General features: G+C 32.7%; 1 protein-coding gene across 6 annotated transcripts in view; it reads right to left on the bottom strand.

Moving 5' to 3' along the window:
- LOC129218172 (putative carbonic anhydrase-like protein 2) overlaps positions 1–17,358 on the bottom strand; it is a 235,233-nt gene that overhangs the window by 99,204 nt on the left and 118,671 nt on the right. For all 6 annotated transcript variants that reach the window (XR_008580299.1, XR_008580301.1, XR_008580302.1 and 3 more), the window contains one exon: positions 6,314–6,450. Coding sequence is in view for 2 of the 6 variants with exons in the window: in XM_054852386.1 (XP_054708361.1) it covers positions 6,314–6,450 (137 nt within the window). In the remaining 4 variants the exon portion in view is untranslated. The remainder of the gene's footprint in view (positions 1–6,313; positions 6,451–17,358) is intronic.

Below are 17,358 nucleotides of genomic sequence, written 5' to 3'. Positions count from 1 at the left end.
GAGTGAAGACTTAAATAGAAATTGTAATTTTCGAAAGCAATTTGGTGAATGGTTCTGTACTATAACAAATTTTATTTCTCTTTACACCCCTATCCTTCTCTTTACTAAGCCACTAATAATAATTGCTTCTCCCTATTTCTCTTAATTCATTAAACATTATGTCCCAAACAGCTTCAGATGAGCCAAACAGTAATTTTACGACAGATAAATGAATTTAATAACGATATCTTGAGATCAAAAATCTAATGTTTGATATTCTTTTATCGATAATAGATGTAGAAATCAGAAAACGTATTCTTAGTCCAAATAAACTGTAATATAAAAAAATATTTGTTGGTTATAGTATTAAAACTTAGAACTTAATCACGACATTATATATAATTTGTCTATGGGGAGGAACTCAAAAAGTGAGTCAACCTTTGCGTAAATCCTTTCTCTCTGTCGTGTATTGGATTTCCTCACTGACAATAAAGTTATTTACAGTACAAAGGCAATAATAAAAATCTTAAAACGTTGCAGGCAATTCGTTCAACGTTCTCTAAATTGAGCGTAATCATTAAGCGAAGATATCACATATCAAGGAAAAAGTAGATTGCACTTATGCACCAAATTGAATATCTAACCTCAGTTTTTTTCATATAAAACAAGTTTTATGTGATGGGAATTATGAATGTAAAATCTTGATACATTTATCAATTAAAATCATAATTTAAAATTAACGAGACATTTTAGTAATGTCTCTTTTTTTCAGATGAAATCTACAGCAGTATTTAAGAAGTAACTTAAAGTGTGATGGTTGAATTAGTAGATGTTTAGCTCGAGGAGTTAGATAGCAAAGTGATAAAAATGAACGAAATACAATTGAATTAGTAAATTCATTTATGTGCCAACTGTTATAAAAAGACACCGGTAAAGATTTTTTGTTTGCAATTATGTCTCGGTGTTTTTAAAAATGTGTATTTAAAAAAAAAAAAAAAAAAAACTGAACTTTCCGTTAAAATTAGTTAAATCACAGTTGAACCCCGATTTAATTTATCATTGTCAGATATTTTTTCATTAAATATTAAACACTCATTGTTGAAATCACAGCAGTAGTATTAAAAGCCTGTACGAAATTTATGAAGTATTACTAGAGTCAAGTAGCCACATTTCGCCCCCCCCCCCCTTAGTTTCTCTGTCTTGACGAACTAAGAAACACACAATGGCATTTATGTGACTGGTATTGTATGTCAACCACACTTTGATCCTAAATTGCTCAATTTTTTTTTATTTACTTCTCTGATTGACGTGTTCTAATAATAATAATACGTGTGAAGTGAATTCTCTGTACTAATACAGTACCCTCCCTTAAGGGACACCTCCGAATAAGGGACACCTCTATTTAAGGGACATTTTTTCTGATCCCAGTCCCTTTGAACTGGGACTTCCATGTATTTGCCTCTAAATAAGGGACACTCTTTTTAAGAGACAATCATAGAGAAAACAAAATTACAAAAAAAATATGTACAAGTGCATAAAAAAGAGTGAAATTATTGGAATTCAAGTTTCACTTTTCTTTAAAAATTAATTGAGGAGAGTTGAACATTAACATATGTTGAAGAAACAAGTTTTATACATTGTAAAAATCTTGCTGAAAGTTACATGCATGATTTGCCCATCCAGATATTTATTCAACAGGCTCAGGGCCAAAGGAGAGGTCACAGAAACTGACTAGCTTTATATATAAAAATTGAAATGTGAACACTAATTGTAATTCACAATGTCTTTCATTGTAAATTACAGGACATGAAGCAAATTCATGCAATGAATTACTTCAAAATGATTGCTTTATGGGATAAAACTTTGGACTTGCCAAATTTTTAACTCAATTATTAATAAAATAATAACAAATTAAAAAAAATCATTAAGTGAATTTGATTTAGTTGTGCATGAAAATTGAAAATTATTTCTTAAGTGTTAACAGTGTTTGTAAGTTCATAACAAAATTATACTGAGTAAACACACTGCATGTATAAACTAAAATACCTCCGAATAAGGGACACCTCTATTTAAGGGACATAATGTCGGGTCCCATTAGTGTCCCTTATTGAGAGGTTCTACTGTATTAAATTTTTGTATACGAACTATTGATATTTTCATTTACAACCAGCTGCTGCAGTTTCAAATTCCGGTTTTCCGATTGCACTACTTGTATTGACCAAATAGTGGCGGTGGGAAGGAGGCGTGAAACTCGCATCGAAGTTAAACAAAAGACCGAAGAAAAGAGTAGTCTAGAAAATCGTTGGGTTCTCAGTAATGATGTATACAATGTATACTTTTCACAATCGTATCTCATTACGTTTACCAAAAATTGATTAAAAGGAAGGTTCTTGAAAATTAAAAGAAAGTTTTCAGTAATTTTACGTTTAAAGATAATGTTTTTGGTTTTCAAAAGGCATATCCTTTACTCGAAGTCAGAACAATTTAAATTGCATTAAATCCTTTTAACCAACTGAAGATTAAATCTTGTAAAATCTGGAATCGTCTTTTACAGTTGAGTGCACTCGTCGTTAAAATGCGATTAATTTGAAGAGTATGACGTCACCACCGACCTTACTCATTAGCCTCTATAATTTGTCGCCTGGCTGTGAACAAAGTTGAAATGAAATCAGATTTTTTTTGCAGAAATCTTTACGCTAGGAATTCTTTTTAAAATATGTGAAGAGTTTCTTAGAAATCGATAAAGAAGCAGTGAGAACAACTGATTAGGTAGGATTCGGTTGAAAACGAATTTGGAGCTTTCATAATGAGATAAAAGATTTTAATATAAGGTTTACAGGAAATGAAGCGAGACTCCAACTCGCTGAAATTATCGGCGCATCGAAGTTGGATGGATAATTGTCTTTTTGCTATGAAACGGTAAGATAATAAGAGGATATTTTTGTGTTGAGGAGCAAGCAAAAATAAAATTTAAAGAAATAAAAGATGATCATTACTTTTAAAAAACTGCGTATTAATATTTTCCTTAATATGTCACATAACTTTGAAGGTGAGTCGCTTTAATCTATTTAAAACAAAATTATACATTTACTCTGCAGATAAAAATAATAACAATTAATCCAAAAAATATAACAAAATATAAATAAAACTGATAAAAACATTTAAAAGAAAAGGGGAAAATGAGGTAAAAACCGGAATACTTGCACTTTACTAGGACTATAAACGCTAATTAACTAGTTTCTAGTAGTTTTATTTATTATATGGAAGGTATACTAAATTATTTAGTAATGAATTTTACCTACTCCGCTAGTTTTGTTGTGCAATTTCATTGTTTCCATTTATCCCATAAATACTGAATTCTGGGATTAATGGAAACAACTAAGTTTTAATTATTTCTACTTTTTTGACGATTAAATCTTGACGTAAATTAAACTTTTGTGTGTATTTTACATAAATTCAGTGCATAAATTAGTTTTTTGCATGATTTTTCTTTTTAAATGATTCCGGACCACATTTGGAGAATTCAGCTGGTCGCATGCGAAATAAATATCACAGATTGAATGTTGATGTAGAGCTTCTTAAGCTTCTAAATTGATTGTGTATATTGCTATTAACTATCTACGTCATCTCACGAGGAAAAGAAAATGGGGTGTGCTCATTTACTTCATAGTCTCTGGGGTAGAACGAAAAATGATTTCCTTCACTAACAAACAGTCCAAAATTCAAACATTTCTTACCTAGAGAATGTTGTGTGTTATGCACAAAATTTTACCACTCAATTAATCAAAAAGAAGAGGAGGGATCCAAAGTTAAAACAATGAAATTATGTTTCCTTATGCCCCTAACTGACCCTACATGTATACTCATTTTCTACAGGCAAATCAACTAGCAATTCTGATTGGCTGCTCTCGATAGTTATATTCAATAGTCATTGAGTGTGATTCTCGTACCGGGAGAACTTCGTCCCTACCGTTCTCGAATAATCACGCGAATGAAATCACAACCGATTCAAAATTTTGCTATCAAATTTGTCACGTAACCATGTCGAAAATTACAGTTTAATTATTCTACAAGTAGTAAAGTACAAGAATCAAGCCGATAGTAACTACTCAATTGTTTATTAAAGGTTTAATGCAAAATTGTGGTGATTGAAAATAATACAGCTTTTGATGATATTTCAAGAGTATCTATCTCACTCTTAAGACCGTTTGACCAATAACGGGACATTGCATCATACTTTCAGTTTTGAAAAATGTAACTGAGATTAAGAAATAATTTATAATGCTAATCATAACAATTACCGAAAAATTTAGATAATAGTGATTTGCTAAAAATTAACAAAAAAGTTAAAAGTAAAATTAGCTTTTAAAATTTTCTGTTCTTTAACTTGAAATTGATACAATGCCATGTCAAAACGAGCATTGAAGCAAGATGTAACAATTAATTGATTACCGTTTGGTGTTTGATTGGTTGAATGAATATTCGGCTGTTACCTACTAAAATACAACAATATTGTGGCATAAAACTAATTTAAAAAGTAGCGAATAAGCAGTACATATCTTGAACTCTTTCCTTTTTACATTATATATTAGAAAGAATAAAATATATTGTAATTTTTGTGGTAAATCAAAATTCCCTTATTATTAAAAAAAAAACTTCGAAAATTGTGTTAAATTTTAATATTCTCCCAGAAAGGGAATATCTAAAGAAATGACGCATATATTGAAATGTGGACTAACATGGTCAGAATATTCATGAATGTCTTAAAATAACACGAGCTTAGTTTTTTCAACTTATTACAAGTGATAAACGTAAAATTTGCTTGAAGTAAAGATATTCGGTACATTAACATATACATTATCATTAATAGATATATTATCAAGAAAGTGTTTTTTTTTCCTGAAATGGGAATTAAAATGGCATCACTTTTTGAATAAAATAAAATCATAGCTGCACGGCTATAGAAAAGCGGATTTCCAAGGAAGAGCACGTGTAGCAAAGGAATGTTCACGTTCAGTGCGACATCACGTCCACTTAAAGTTTCTGGATGCAGTTTTGAGATCATAAATGCTAGGTTACTTTTAAAAAGTTTAAAAATTTCATGCTTCAGGAAAACTTGATTGTAATGATTTTTTTTAAATGTGAATGGGATATTATTTTTTTTTTAATAAATATTCTTGCAATGGTTATTCTTTGTGTGCTAGTGAACTACGGATATATTTTTAATCGAATGCTGATGTTATATTTATCAAATTTATCGGCAGGATATTGAACGCTGATATTATTTTAGTGTTCATTTTTTTGTTTAATTAATATGTAATAATGAATTTTATGTGAAAGATACTGCCTAAACAGATTTATGCATTCACTGCTTAAATTTTTTTCATTCATTTGTGTTTAGCTCTTATCACGTGTTTGAAAAATATATAAATGCTCGATTTGACTAAAATTCAAAGCATAACCCTTTTTGATAGTTTAAAATGTTTCGTTTGATAAGTTCATAAAAAATGTTGAAAATCTTTCCCTTGAAATAAGTTGTATTTCACCAAGATTGTCTTTAAATAGTGTATTAATTCTGTTACCAATGCAACTATGAGGCATACATGAAATACACCGCCAGCTCAGTCATTTCCAGCCGAGGACTGCAGTTTCGTGCTTATTAGCACTCATCAGCCTGGCATAGGAAAGTGACTGAGCTGGAGATGGAAAACCTCTTAAGGAAGCCAAGAGTGCCAAACAAGAACCAAACCATTGCTTCGGTCACTCGTCTGGTCTGCGCTAATTCTATATTAGCTACCAGTTTGTTTGGCACTCTTGGCTTCCTTAAGAGGTTTTCCATCTCCAGCTCAGTCACTTTCCTATGCCGGGCTGATGAGTGCTAATAAGCACGAAACTGCAGTCCTCGGCTGGAAATGACTGAGCTGGCGGTGTATTTCATGTATTTCTGCTTTAGCCCTGGCTATTGGGCGGTAATTTACTGAATATGAGGCATAGTCTTTTCCATCAAAAAAATTATACTTTCTCAGGTGCAACGAAGTACAAAATGGGCACTAAACTATAGTTCCTTAAAAACTTGAACACTGCATTTAACATTATAGAACTTTGGGTTGCCTTTTCGCTAGATGCTTATTAGTTGTAAATAATCATACGCTGCGATTCACTTTGGTGTGATTCAAGAAAGCTGAGCTTCATTTTTGATGCAGCTGTTTACATATTGCCTTCGTTGAAAATTACAAGTTTTAAAAGACGTTTTACTGATAATTATAAGTAGCAATATTGTGATATTGTTTACCGCTTTAGAAGAAGCTTGAAACTGAATAAGTTGAGAACTTACTCTATATTTATCGATATGTATACTTTTGAGATGAGGATCGTAAAGAAGAACAGCTGGATCAAGATCAATAGGTGACTGACGTCTACCCTTTGTGCAGAAACTCCACTCTGGATTTAGTAATCCCCAAAAATCTGGCCCTGAAAAAAAGGTTACATGTTAGCATTTTTTTACCGAAATATGCTACTGGACATATATGAGAGAAATATGAATTTTTTGTTCATAATGTGAAATAAAATGCCTTCTAATATCTTATAGGAGACTATATCCTTGTCTTACACAAACACCATACCTAATTCGATTTGAAATGAATTCAACCAAAAATGGTTGCTATCTTAACCACCGAGTTAGCGTCCGTCGCTATTTTTAAGGAGCATTTTACTTCTATCCCAATAGATTAATGAACATAAGAGCGTTCTTGTCTTAACTTTTACTCTCAAAGGTTTAACGAAATCCACGGATCATAAGTATAGTTACATATTTTACCTCTTAAGGAGAATAATTCAGATTGTTCCCTGTACAGTAGTACCAGTAGGTAGCCCCTTTTGAGTACAACGGCAAACCGTCTAATTTGAAAAACGCGATTCGCGATTTTTCACATTCATTAGTTAAGCATGGTGCCGACGATATAATGTAATTGGCTAGATATTTAAGAAAGATGAATTTTCAGTCTTATTCTGAAATGAGACGCCTCACTTGTATAGGTGAGCATCACTGGAATTTATGTATTTCTGCATTTAATAATGCCCGAAAATTTTGCCTCGAAAATAAAATTATACCATTGGCCTTTGTTGTTATAAAATTGGACAGGTATGCAAGAAAGATGAATTTTCCATTTTAAACACACATGCGTTGACTAATTTCCCATTTTAAGGAAGGAACGAACTTCAATTTTCGTAATGGGTCTATTGTGTGGATCGAAGTGATTCTTTTTAGGAGTTGCCCTAACACCCTTTTGGCGTAACCGAGCGTTGGATCTTAATAAAGCAAAAAGCTTGTTTCACGCATGGCTTTCTCTGATGATGCGATCGCGTGTTGGCTCTGCATTCCCAACAATCAATAAACACGTTTTTACTTCACTTCTTTGGCTTCAACAGCTTACTTTTAATTGTTCCATCAATATTGCTCTTGAGAAAAAGAGCCTTTTTTTTGTGGAATGGAGTTCGCATCACGATTTTGTATTTCTTGTCGAAGGGACGGCTTCATTAATGAGTTCTGTGTAAACATGTAAATCATTTCGGTTCATTTTTTGTAGCATTTTGTTTTCGTAACAGCTTAAAGATTAAAAGTTTAGGAAAAAGTCAAGTCAAACTCGATAATTTCCAGTTCCTTTTTAAAAAAGCTTAACACTTGCTACGTGGTATCAATATTTAAAGAACTTTAGAATAATGGCATGGGACTTTTATTTGGAAATGACCGCAAAGCTTTTGAAACCTTTTATTAGCGAAGTCTTGTTCTTTCTCAAATGTAATTTATAAAGTGCTTTCAAGGGTATTAAACAGTTTTATTTTTTCTTTCCCCTATTTTGAACAAAACATTTATGGAGGTGAAGTTGAAAATGAATTTAAATGTTTATTTAGTTTACAAAATCATGATTACTTAAGGGTTGATTTGTAAAAAATGAATAACACTTTAATGAAAACTAACGTTGGATATTTGAATGCTCTATGTTGTTAAATTTTACAGAAGTTATTGAATGCAATGATTTATTCATTTATTTTTATTAATATTACTTAAAAAAAAACCTCTCAACAAGTTACGTTTCTGTTACTCTGATATTTTAGTATTGCGTCACTGGAGAATGCATTACAAATGACTTCAAACCATAGACTAATAATAAGAGTAGACCGAGCTTTCTCAGACTTGCTGATGAAAAAATTGGTTCATGGATACATCATGTGACTGGTGGAAGGCTTGGCGAAAACTTTGGCAACATTATCTATAGTTTGGCACTCGGCATGTATTTTAAGACGTAATCTGTTTTCATTATAATTTTTTTCCAGGTGCAGAGATTGAACTGTTTTTCTTTTAGTCATGCATTATTTTGACATTAGTAATTAATTTTTGATCACAGTTTTCATTAACTTTTATTTCATTTGGAACTGCTACGTCAGCGTTGGCGTGAACGTAATGGCGTAAACGTTTTGCGTTAACGCAAAAAATGTACTAATCGGTATCTTAAATTGAATATGTAGGTAAAAATCTTACCGTTTGCAGATTCTTTTTGGGCGCTTGTATCTTTAATTGCTAAGAGAGTTATTAAAATTGACTAAAAAATGCACAATACTATCTAAACGAAAAACTCACTATATTAACAAAATATTTACAATTTAGAATACAAAATTTACAAATCGGACTCCATAAAAGATCATTCTTCCGTGTTCCATCAATTCTATTTATTTTGTTTCTCGCGGACGTTGATCGTCTGCTACGATCAACGCCCGCTGTTGCTAGGATATCCACCAGTCACTTGGTTTGGTTTCTGAGCAGCAAAAGGGTTGCCATAGCTCGGTCTACTCTTATTATTAGTCTATGCTTCAAACAGATATGATCAAGGCGCACATTCAACTGAAACAGAATTTGTTTGAATCGAATACGATGAACTGTATCTACCAATAGTGAAGTCAGAAATTTCCTTTGCCCCACCCAGTAGGAAATTTTTCGTTGCGCTACTGATAGATAGAATGCGATCGAATCCAACACAATCGAGTTGAATCAGGTATTGAATATTTCAATGGAGGTGGAAAACAAGTGTTTTAAACAGTGGTGTCCCATAGGGTTATACTCCATGTACGCCGTATACTTTCAAACATTTTTTTAGAATTATAGCGCATACCCTCAAGCTTCAAAAAATTTCATTTATAATTCAAATTCTGTTATCGTATTTTTAAATTTTCCTAAAGCAAAAATAATATATTTAGGGGAAAGTGGGGTAAATGGATAGGGGCCTATTTCGTTGAAAATCATAGGTGGATGATCACTTTTGGGAGCCACTGTATAGTATAGGTTCGCCAATGGGACATGGTAGAGAAACACACGCACACATATATAAACATTTCCTTTTGAAAAAAGTAAACGATTTAGGTCAACGATTTATTGCTTTTAAATTTTGAGCATCAGCAAAGTTACTTCAATTTAATCGAAATTACATAAATATGGATCTCAAAATTTTGCCTTTCATGTTTAACGCGTGGTTTTAACCAAACATCAGTCTCTTTTATAATAAACTTTACTAAAAAACTAATCGAAAAAACTAATTAAAAAAAAAAAGAAACTAAAGACAAATTTGTAGAATAACAGAACTAAGCCAAATACCCCTGCATTAAGTTCAGCATGCTCAGACATATTCTATCAATCGTTAGGTCATAAATGTTTTTCTTGTGATTTTCAATGAGTAAAATAACCATTAAACAAACATTTTTATCAGGATCTTCTTCCTTGTTTGTTGGACATTAAATTTAATTGGACTCTAATTAGTATTAAGGGAGGATCTAAGTAATACTAAGCAATTTTTTAAACGTTTTAAAAACTTAAATTACGCAAGCTTACTCTGATATTTTATCCATATGTTATGCCAAGGGACAAATTCCTTTTTTTTTGTCTACTTTCCCATAGAAGTGAAAAGTTATGTAGTAAGACATTAAAAAAGGTTTACTGTATCGAAAAAATATCGCTAGAACAAAAAAGTCAAAAATAAACTACATAATTAAATAAATATTAAAAAAATAAAATTTGAAAGTGACTATTGAGATGGGAAAATATGTGTCTGTCGTTCTGTCCGTCGTGCGGACAGTTTTTCTGGCTGCCCCACTTAAAAAAAAATAGTCCGATTTAGAAAAAAAAACTTTTCTATATGAAAAATGTTGGTCAGTACGCATCATGCCATTCCCCTCTCTGACTTGTACATCATTTCGTTTAATTTTGAACAGTTCTAAAAATTTAGCAATAGTTCCTAGCCTACTTGAAAATTTGAGTCGCATTAATCACGAAGCAAGGTAAGATCTGCTTTAAACAAACGTATGGAAAATAATTTGATGCAGAAAATGTGCAAAAATGTAGTTTGTTCGATTTTTAAAGGCATTTTTTGCAGTAAAAAAAAGTAAAGCAGAACTGTAAACGTCATATCCTGCGTGAAAATCGGAAGCATATACTCATATATGAGCTAAAATTTAGATTCAAATAAAAATTCTTTGGACGCTGATTTTGTAAAAAAAGTGATTTGGTTATTTTGGAAGGGTATGTTTTTGATAATTTAGGAAAAAAACTCTTGAGGTAGACTGTTTCAGCAGAAATTGTCACCAAAGATTTTATAAAAAATTCTAAACAAATAAATAAACAAATAACTAATAATAATAATTAAAGAAGAGTTAAATGAACAGCACTATGTACAACTGAAAACACATCGTAAAATAAAATATTCTATATTCGCTCATGGGTCACAGGTGTCAGTTCTAAATGCGCATTGATCCTGTAAACTTACCTCGAATTTACCGTGAAGAATCAATTCATGCCATTTACTAATAATAAGAGTAGACCGAGCTTTCCCAGACTTGCTGATGAAAAAATTGGTTCTTGGATACATCATGTGACTAGTGGGAGGTTTGGCGAAAACTTTGGCAGCATGGTTACTAGATGGCAGGATTATCTACAGTTTGGCACTCGACATGTATTTTAAGACGTTATGTGTTTTTATTGTAATTTTTTTTCCTTGTGCAGAGATTGAACTGTTTTTCTTTTAGTTATGCATTATTTTGACATAGTAATTAGTTTTTGATCACAGTTTTCAGTAACTTTTATTTCATTCGGAACTGCTACGTCAGCGTTGGCGTGAACGTAATGGCGCAAACGTTTTGAGTTAACGCAAAAATGTACTAATCGGTATCTTAAATTGAAATTGTAGGCGAAAATCTTACCGTTTGCCGATTATTTTGGGCGCTTGCATCTTTAATTGCTTAGAGAGTTATTGAAATTGAATAAAGAAAATGCACAATACTATCTAAACGCGAAAACTCACTATATCAACGAAATACTTACAACTTAGAATAACAAATTTACAAATCGGACTCCATAAAATATCATTCTTCCGTTTTTCATCAATTCTATTTATTTTATTTCTCGCTGGCATTGACCGTCTGCTACGATCAACGCCCGCTGTTGCTAGGATATCCACCAGTCACATGGTTTGGTTTATGAGCAGCAAAAGGGTTGCCATAGCTCGGTCTATTCTTATTATTAGTCTATGATTCATGCATATGACGTCGACTTTTCGCAACGACGTACGCCTGAAATTGACGATGAAATCCACAACGATTTGTATGACGTCATTCAATTTCTGCATGCTTAGGGGTGATGTATAACAGATATTCATCGCCAAATGAGTAATGTGTAAAGTAAAACATTCATAAGCAGAAGCAACGTTCGGAAATGGTGTTGAAACTTTGAAAAAGGATTCATCGCTAAATGAGTCAAGTGTATAGTAAAACCTTCATGAGTAGAAGCAACGTCTGGAAATGAAGTTGAAACTTTGAAGAAGGGTGTTCAGATGTTCATGGTTCATGCTGTTTGACCATCATAGTGCGGACTTGACTTCCTCTGATTTCCATATTTCGGCTCAGATGAAAATCTACCTCGGAGAACAAAAGTTTGAGGGTGACAATCTAGTGAAGTAACTGTATTCCAAACTGCAGTTTTCATTTTTACTGTGCTTTTACATTCGCGAACGGTGAAACCCTGAATTTTTTTCCCTGGTAATAACCGTAAAAAGGAATGTGATGTAGGAAAAACGTCGAGTACGCTTAAAAACTGAATTACAGTTAACTTCAATTATTTCATTAACTCGTTATTCGCGAAATGTTTTCGTTTTCCATCAGTGAAAACATTTCCTATTAAATTACTAAAAGGTCATGATTGTTTCAGAAAGTAGTATTTAAACAAAAAATCGAGATTGGATTGGTTATAGTTAAATAAAAGATTTTAAAAAAAAAATCATACGCTTGCCAAATATACTTATTTTTGTTAGAAAGTATTAATGCCTTAATGCTTAGAAGTCAAAGTAAGAAGATAAATTACACATTAGTATAAATGTGCAAAATTTTGCATATAACTGTTTCATAGTTTCAAAGAACTCCTTTTTGAATTAAAAAAAAAGTAAGCTTATGTATAAAAGATCTTTTCTCGGGAGTATTTACATCAAAAAGGTCACACAATGCTCGTGATATTGATGATCTCGTATTATTTGAGCTCAAATTTAGAGATCTTGGCTGCATTTTCAAAATACTTCGAACCCGTGAATCACACAAATAATGCAATGATGAAAAAAAAAAGAAATAGATAGCAGTCTAAAAAGCATATTGAGAAAAATTTTTTGACGTACAAATTATTTGCACTCGTGCCTCCGTTATCAAGATGTAAGGTGTTAAAGACTGCCGAAATTTTACAAAAAGTCAAATTTAAAGACTTGGCGAAAAAATGAAAATTCTACGCCACGTCACCGTCTATATGTGGTAAGACCTTAGAGCAGGAATTAGTAACTGGAGGGAGCAAGCCCAATCATTGGCGTAGGAAATAATGAGGCAAAGATCTTAAGTCACATGGTTCAACTTCGAAAAATAAGAGACACGTTTTACGTGAAACGAGTGGAAGAAACCTAATTTCTTCCAATGCTTTACTTTTAAATATATCCCGTGACTTGGGTCCTTGCTTCAGGAATTGAAGCATCATTTTCCCCATCTTTTAGTCCTTCTCAATGGGTAAGACCATTGAGAAGAGATAAAATGTTGGGAGTGAAGACTTTTATTCATGAATACAAGACCCCCAAATCACGTGATGGATTTTCAAGCAAAGAATTGGAAGAAATCAGGTTTCTTTCGCTTGCTCCACGCAAAACGTGCCAATCATTCGTTGTTGTGAGTCACGTGACTTGGGGTGTTTTGGGTCAGCTTTTGCTAAGCCGATGATTAGACTTGCTCCTTCCATTTTAATTCCTGCTTTGAGGGTAATGTCCATCTGCAAATCATCTGAAAGATGTCTTGCATTACTCACCATACTCGCTTAAATTAGCGACATTTCTTAAGATTTCGGCAGACTTTAAGACCTTATATTTTGGTACCGGGGACACAAGGACAAATAATTTATTTGTCCAAAAACACGTTTTACTATACTCTTTCGATTGCTACACATTAAGAATTTTGTCATTGTTACACTATCGTTGGGTTTTCCGGTAAAAATTCCATGTAAAGAAAAGGACACTTTATTTATGAATCCCTAAATATCTTTTCACGTTGCACACAGAACGAAATAAAACTTGCATGACATTTTAGCCATTCATGACAAGCTTTAACATACATTTTATATGTAATTCCTCTAGAAATGGTGGGAAAGATGTGCTCGTGTAATTGAAAAAGATTTCCAGTGAATATACATACTATTAGCATCAAAACAAGCTCGGAGTAGTCATGGCTGTAAATTAGACGAAGTCACGGAAACTTACTATCGGGACAAAAGGAATAATTAATAAGTAAGGGTGTGCAGTTCAAAAGACCGCCTTTTGCGTGACGTGCACGTAAAAAAATCAGCAGTCTAATGAATATTTCGAGCCGGCATTCATTTGAAAACACCGTTAAAAGATTTATAAAAGTTTGGAGTAACAGAGTAGTTTATTAATCACGAAATTGGCAAACATAAATGACGAAAAAAATTTTGCTAAATAATGTCACTTATGACTATATATCGTGGTGCGTATTCTACAAGTAGGTACCTATAGTTCAGATTTTTTTATACCGTTTCGAGAAAAGCACAACAAATCAATGTTTTTCACGATTTTTGGGGAATGTGAAGACTTGATTCACAGGTTACTAAACTATCGTTGAAAAATTTTGTTTAATTAGAAGTATTTATGCTTCATTTTGAACAAAATTTCTTATGAGTTTGATACTTTAAATATGTTTTATACATTTTCACGGCAATAGAATTTTTCTCGGAAGTTAAACGCATATTAAACAACTCATAATCAGTTTGCAAAATTAACCGACATTAGATTAGTTTTAAAATCTAAATAAGCGCAATTGGAGCACAATTAGTTAAAGATAAGAACTACAAGAACAAGCTGTTATTCGAGTATTATCTCAGAAAACACGTATAAATCATAACTCGATGAAACGGATTATTATTATTTTATTTATTTATTTATTTTTTTTCTCTCGAACTAAGAAATAGTTTGCAGACTTCCTGAAGAATCTACGACGTACGTCGCAGTGTCACGCTGTTTCTCCTACCGGGCTACGTGTAGTACTCAGGCAACTATAGGCTTAAGAAGCCATATTTCGTCCCCCTTAACTATCATGGCCTCAGAGTATATGTTACGAATAATTAATTTAAAAAAAAAGAAAAATTACTCCAACAACTAATAATACGAGTATTTAACCTTAAATACATGAAAAAGACTTCGTTTTTAGTTAAGAATTTCTTTAATGCACATTTACCAAAATTGATACTAGTTCTCCCAGTTTCGTCCTCCTAAAATACTCTTTGTAAAAGAGGTAATAGCAGTTTAAAAACCAAGTAATAATATTAAATACAGGATTATAGTTTTATTACAGAACGTCACGAATTGTGCCCTTTTGGCGCAAAATATTTAATTAACTACTGAGAGACTGAATTTTTCAGTCCTTCAAACAAGCGTCAAAAATCAATTTTTTTTTCTGTTATTCGCCCCAGAACACATTCCGTGCTGCCATGAGGTGCAGTAAAGCCAACGCATCTACATTTCTTCATAATAGGGAAGTTTTCGATTTTTCAATTTTATTTTTATATGATAGAGTAACATGTATGAACATCATAGGTGAAAAAATTTTTGCGATACGATAAGTAGTTTTCTTAAAATTAATTCTTAAAGTTCAAGCTCTTGTGACGTCAAATGGCATATGAAGTGACGTCATCCCTTCTTCCGATAAGGGAGAAGCGAAGGTCACGCATTCGACTTCGAAGACGAAACGTAAAAGGCTTTCTCCTCGCATTTAACTCCTCGCGTTTCTGGAACATTAAACCTCTCATCCTCTCGAAAATATTCGAATATCTCATTGGTGTTACTTGAGGAAGATTATTTAGATTGTGCTTTAACAAATCCGGCCTCCATAGTGTGTTCAAAAGGATTATTGAATTTCTAAAAAATAAAAATATCAGCGCGCTCAAAATGTTCCTAGCGAAAACAAGGGATCTTCGGCGGAAGGCTGCCCATTCGCGCCCTGTGACGTAGGCTCGTGACGTTTCAGAAGCGCGCACTTTTGCGCGTGGATTTTTAAAAATTCATTAAAAATCAACCACGGTGTTTTAAAATTCGGCGATGGTGAATTTTTTAGTTTTGAGGGTCAATTAACAATATCCAATAGCCAAAATATGAACATTTAATAGGTTGCAACTTCCCTATTGTTGTTTTCATAAAAACGTTTTTGACACATTGGATACTGGGCACTGGGATGAAATATGGCTACTTTACCCTATATCCTCATCCTCTCAAACATGCTAAATTTAGAATAAAGTCACTGTTTTTTCACACAATTTTCAGGGCTGCGGTATTGGAGGTAAAATAATCGACTCTAATTCCCACTCCTTTTTTTCTTATGCCGAAACCAGTCTGACTCACACTCTAACTCCTCAGTCTTGGCAGAGTTCCGGCTTGGCGAGAAAAACCGACTCCTGGTTTTAAAGAATCTGATCCACGATTTCGAATCCACGACTCTTGCAGCTCTTCCTCCGCATCTCTTGTTACAATCAATGATGACAACAACGTGTGGTTTCTGTTTCACATATGATGTGCTTAAATTCTTCATCAAACATTTTTAATATCGTTAAAAAACAATTTTTAAATGTATATTAAAATGTCTAACTTTAAACACCCCGCTTTCGTCATTTGTTTCATTTAGCTCTGTTGTTTAAATAAAATCACTGCTCACACCTTGTTTATTGTAACGGATCCGGCAAGACTTCCAACTTTCTTGAAAGGACGACACAGTTCTTGATAAAAACACAGGAGCTTTATTTACACTATGTACAGAAGAAATCGTTAACAACTGCTAAATTAATCATCAGCAATTAAGCAAATGTCACTCAACACCGTAAACTCAGCGGTTACACACGTATTTACTTCCAAATACGAAAACAACACAGCGAAACGCCTCGCAATAAACAGAGCTAATACACTCTCAGTACGAATTCTCAATCGAAACTAAACTTTTTATCACGCGGGACGCTTTTATGAACATCGAAAGAAATCTCTCAAATATTCCACAACATTCCAAACGCTTCATGAAAATAGTAGACCGTTATCAAACTTTATCAATGAACAAAAAAAAAAAAAAAAAAAAAAAAAATTGGGGATCGTATACTTTAGCCGAATGTATAGGGGTTGTATATTCATTACGGGAAACTATTTACAGGTTACGTTAATACAATAATTACTATTTACAGAATTTGTAACATTATTTTTTGGGGCAAAGATTCACTAAAAGTTCATGTTCAACAAGCGTTGACTTGTTTGAAACGTTAATGGCGAAGTATAAACATGTCTGTGAGAAATGAAAACCAATGGAACTATCCTCTACCATTGATTGAGAATTATTTTTTGTGAAGATCAAGTCTAGAACATAGTTGAAAGCTAAATCCCCATGCGTCTATAATTGTTTTTACCATTTCGTTGTTTCGTCTTTGAAAACAGAAAAAAGAAAACTTGAAGCGAATACACTGATTACATAAAGAAGGTCTCAAAGATGCTTGAAATAAACTAAGGCTTTAACAGCGTTTGTATGTTTTTCCATTATCCGAGGACTTGAACTCAAGTCTTAACTTTTCTTTTAATGATTGCTTGCGTTATTTATAGTAGAAATATTTATGAATAAGGTACACTGTTGCATTAGTTTAAATGCTTAATATCATGATATCAACAAGTAAACTTACTATGTAATGTTTTAACCGGGTATACATTTTGAAGAAAAAATGTCGTTGTAGATACTATATGTGTCGTAATTAAAGACTGTTCTAGAAGTCCAGCACTT

The sequence above is a fragment of the Uloborus diversus genome, chromosome 3, assembly GCF_026930045.1.
Source record: "Uloborus diversus isolate 005 chromosome 3, Udiv.v.3.1, whole genome shotgun sequence".
In the NCBI taxonomy this organism is placed as follows: domain Eukaryota; kingdom Metazoa; phylum Arthropoda; class Arachnida; order Araneae; family Uloboridae; genus Uloborus; species Uloborus diversus.
The sequence above is the reverse complement of the archived record's forward strand: the minus strand, read 5'-3'. Positions and strand labels throughout refer to the sequence as shown.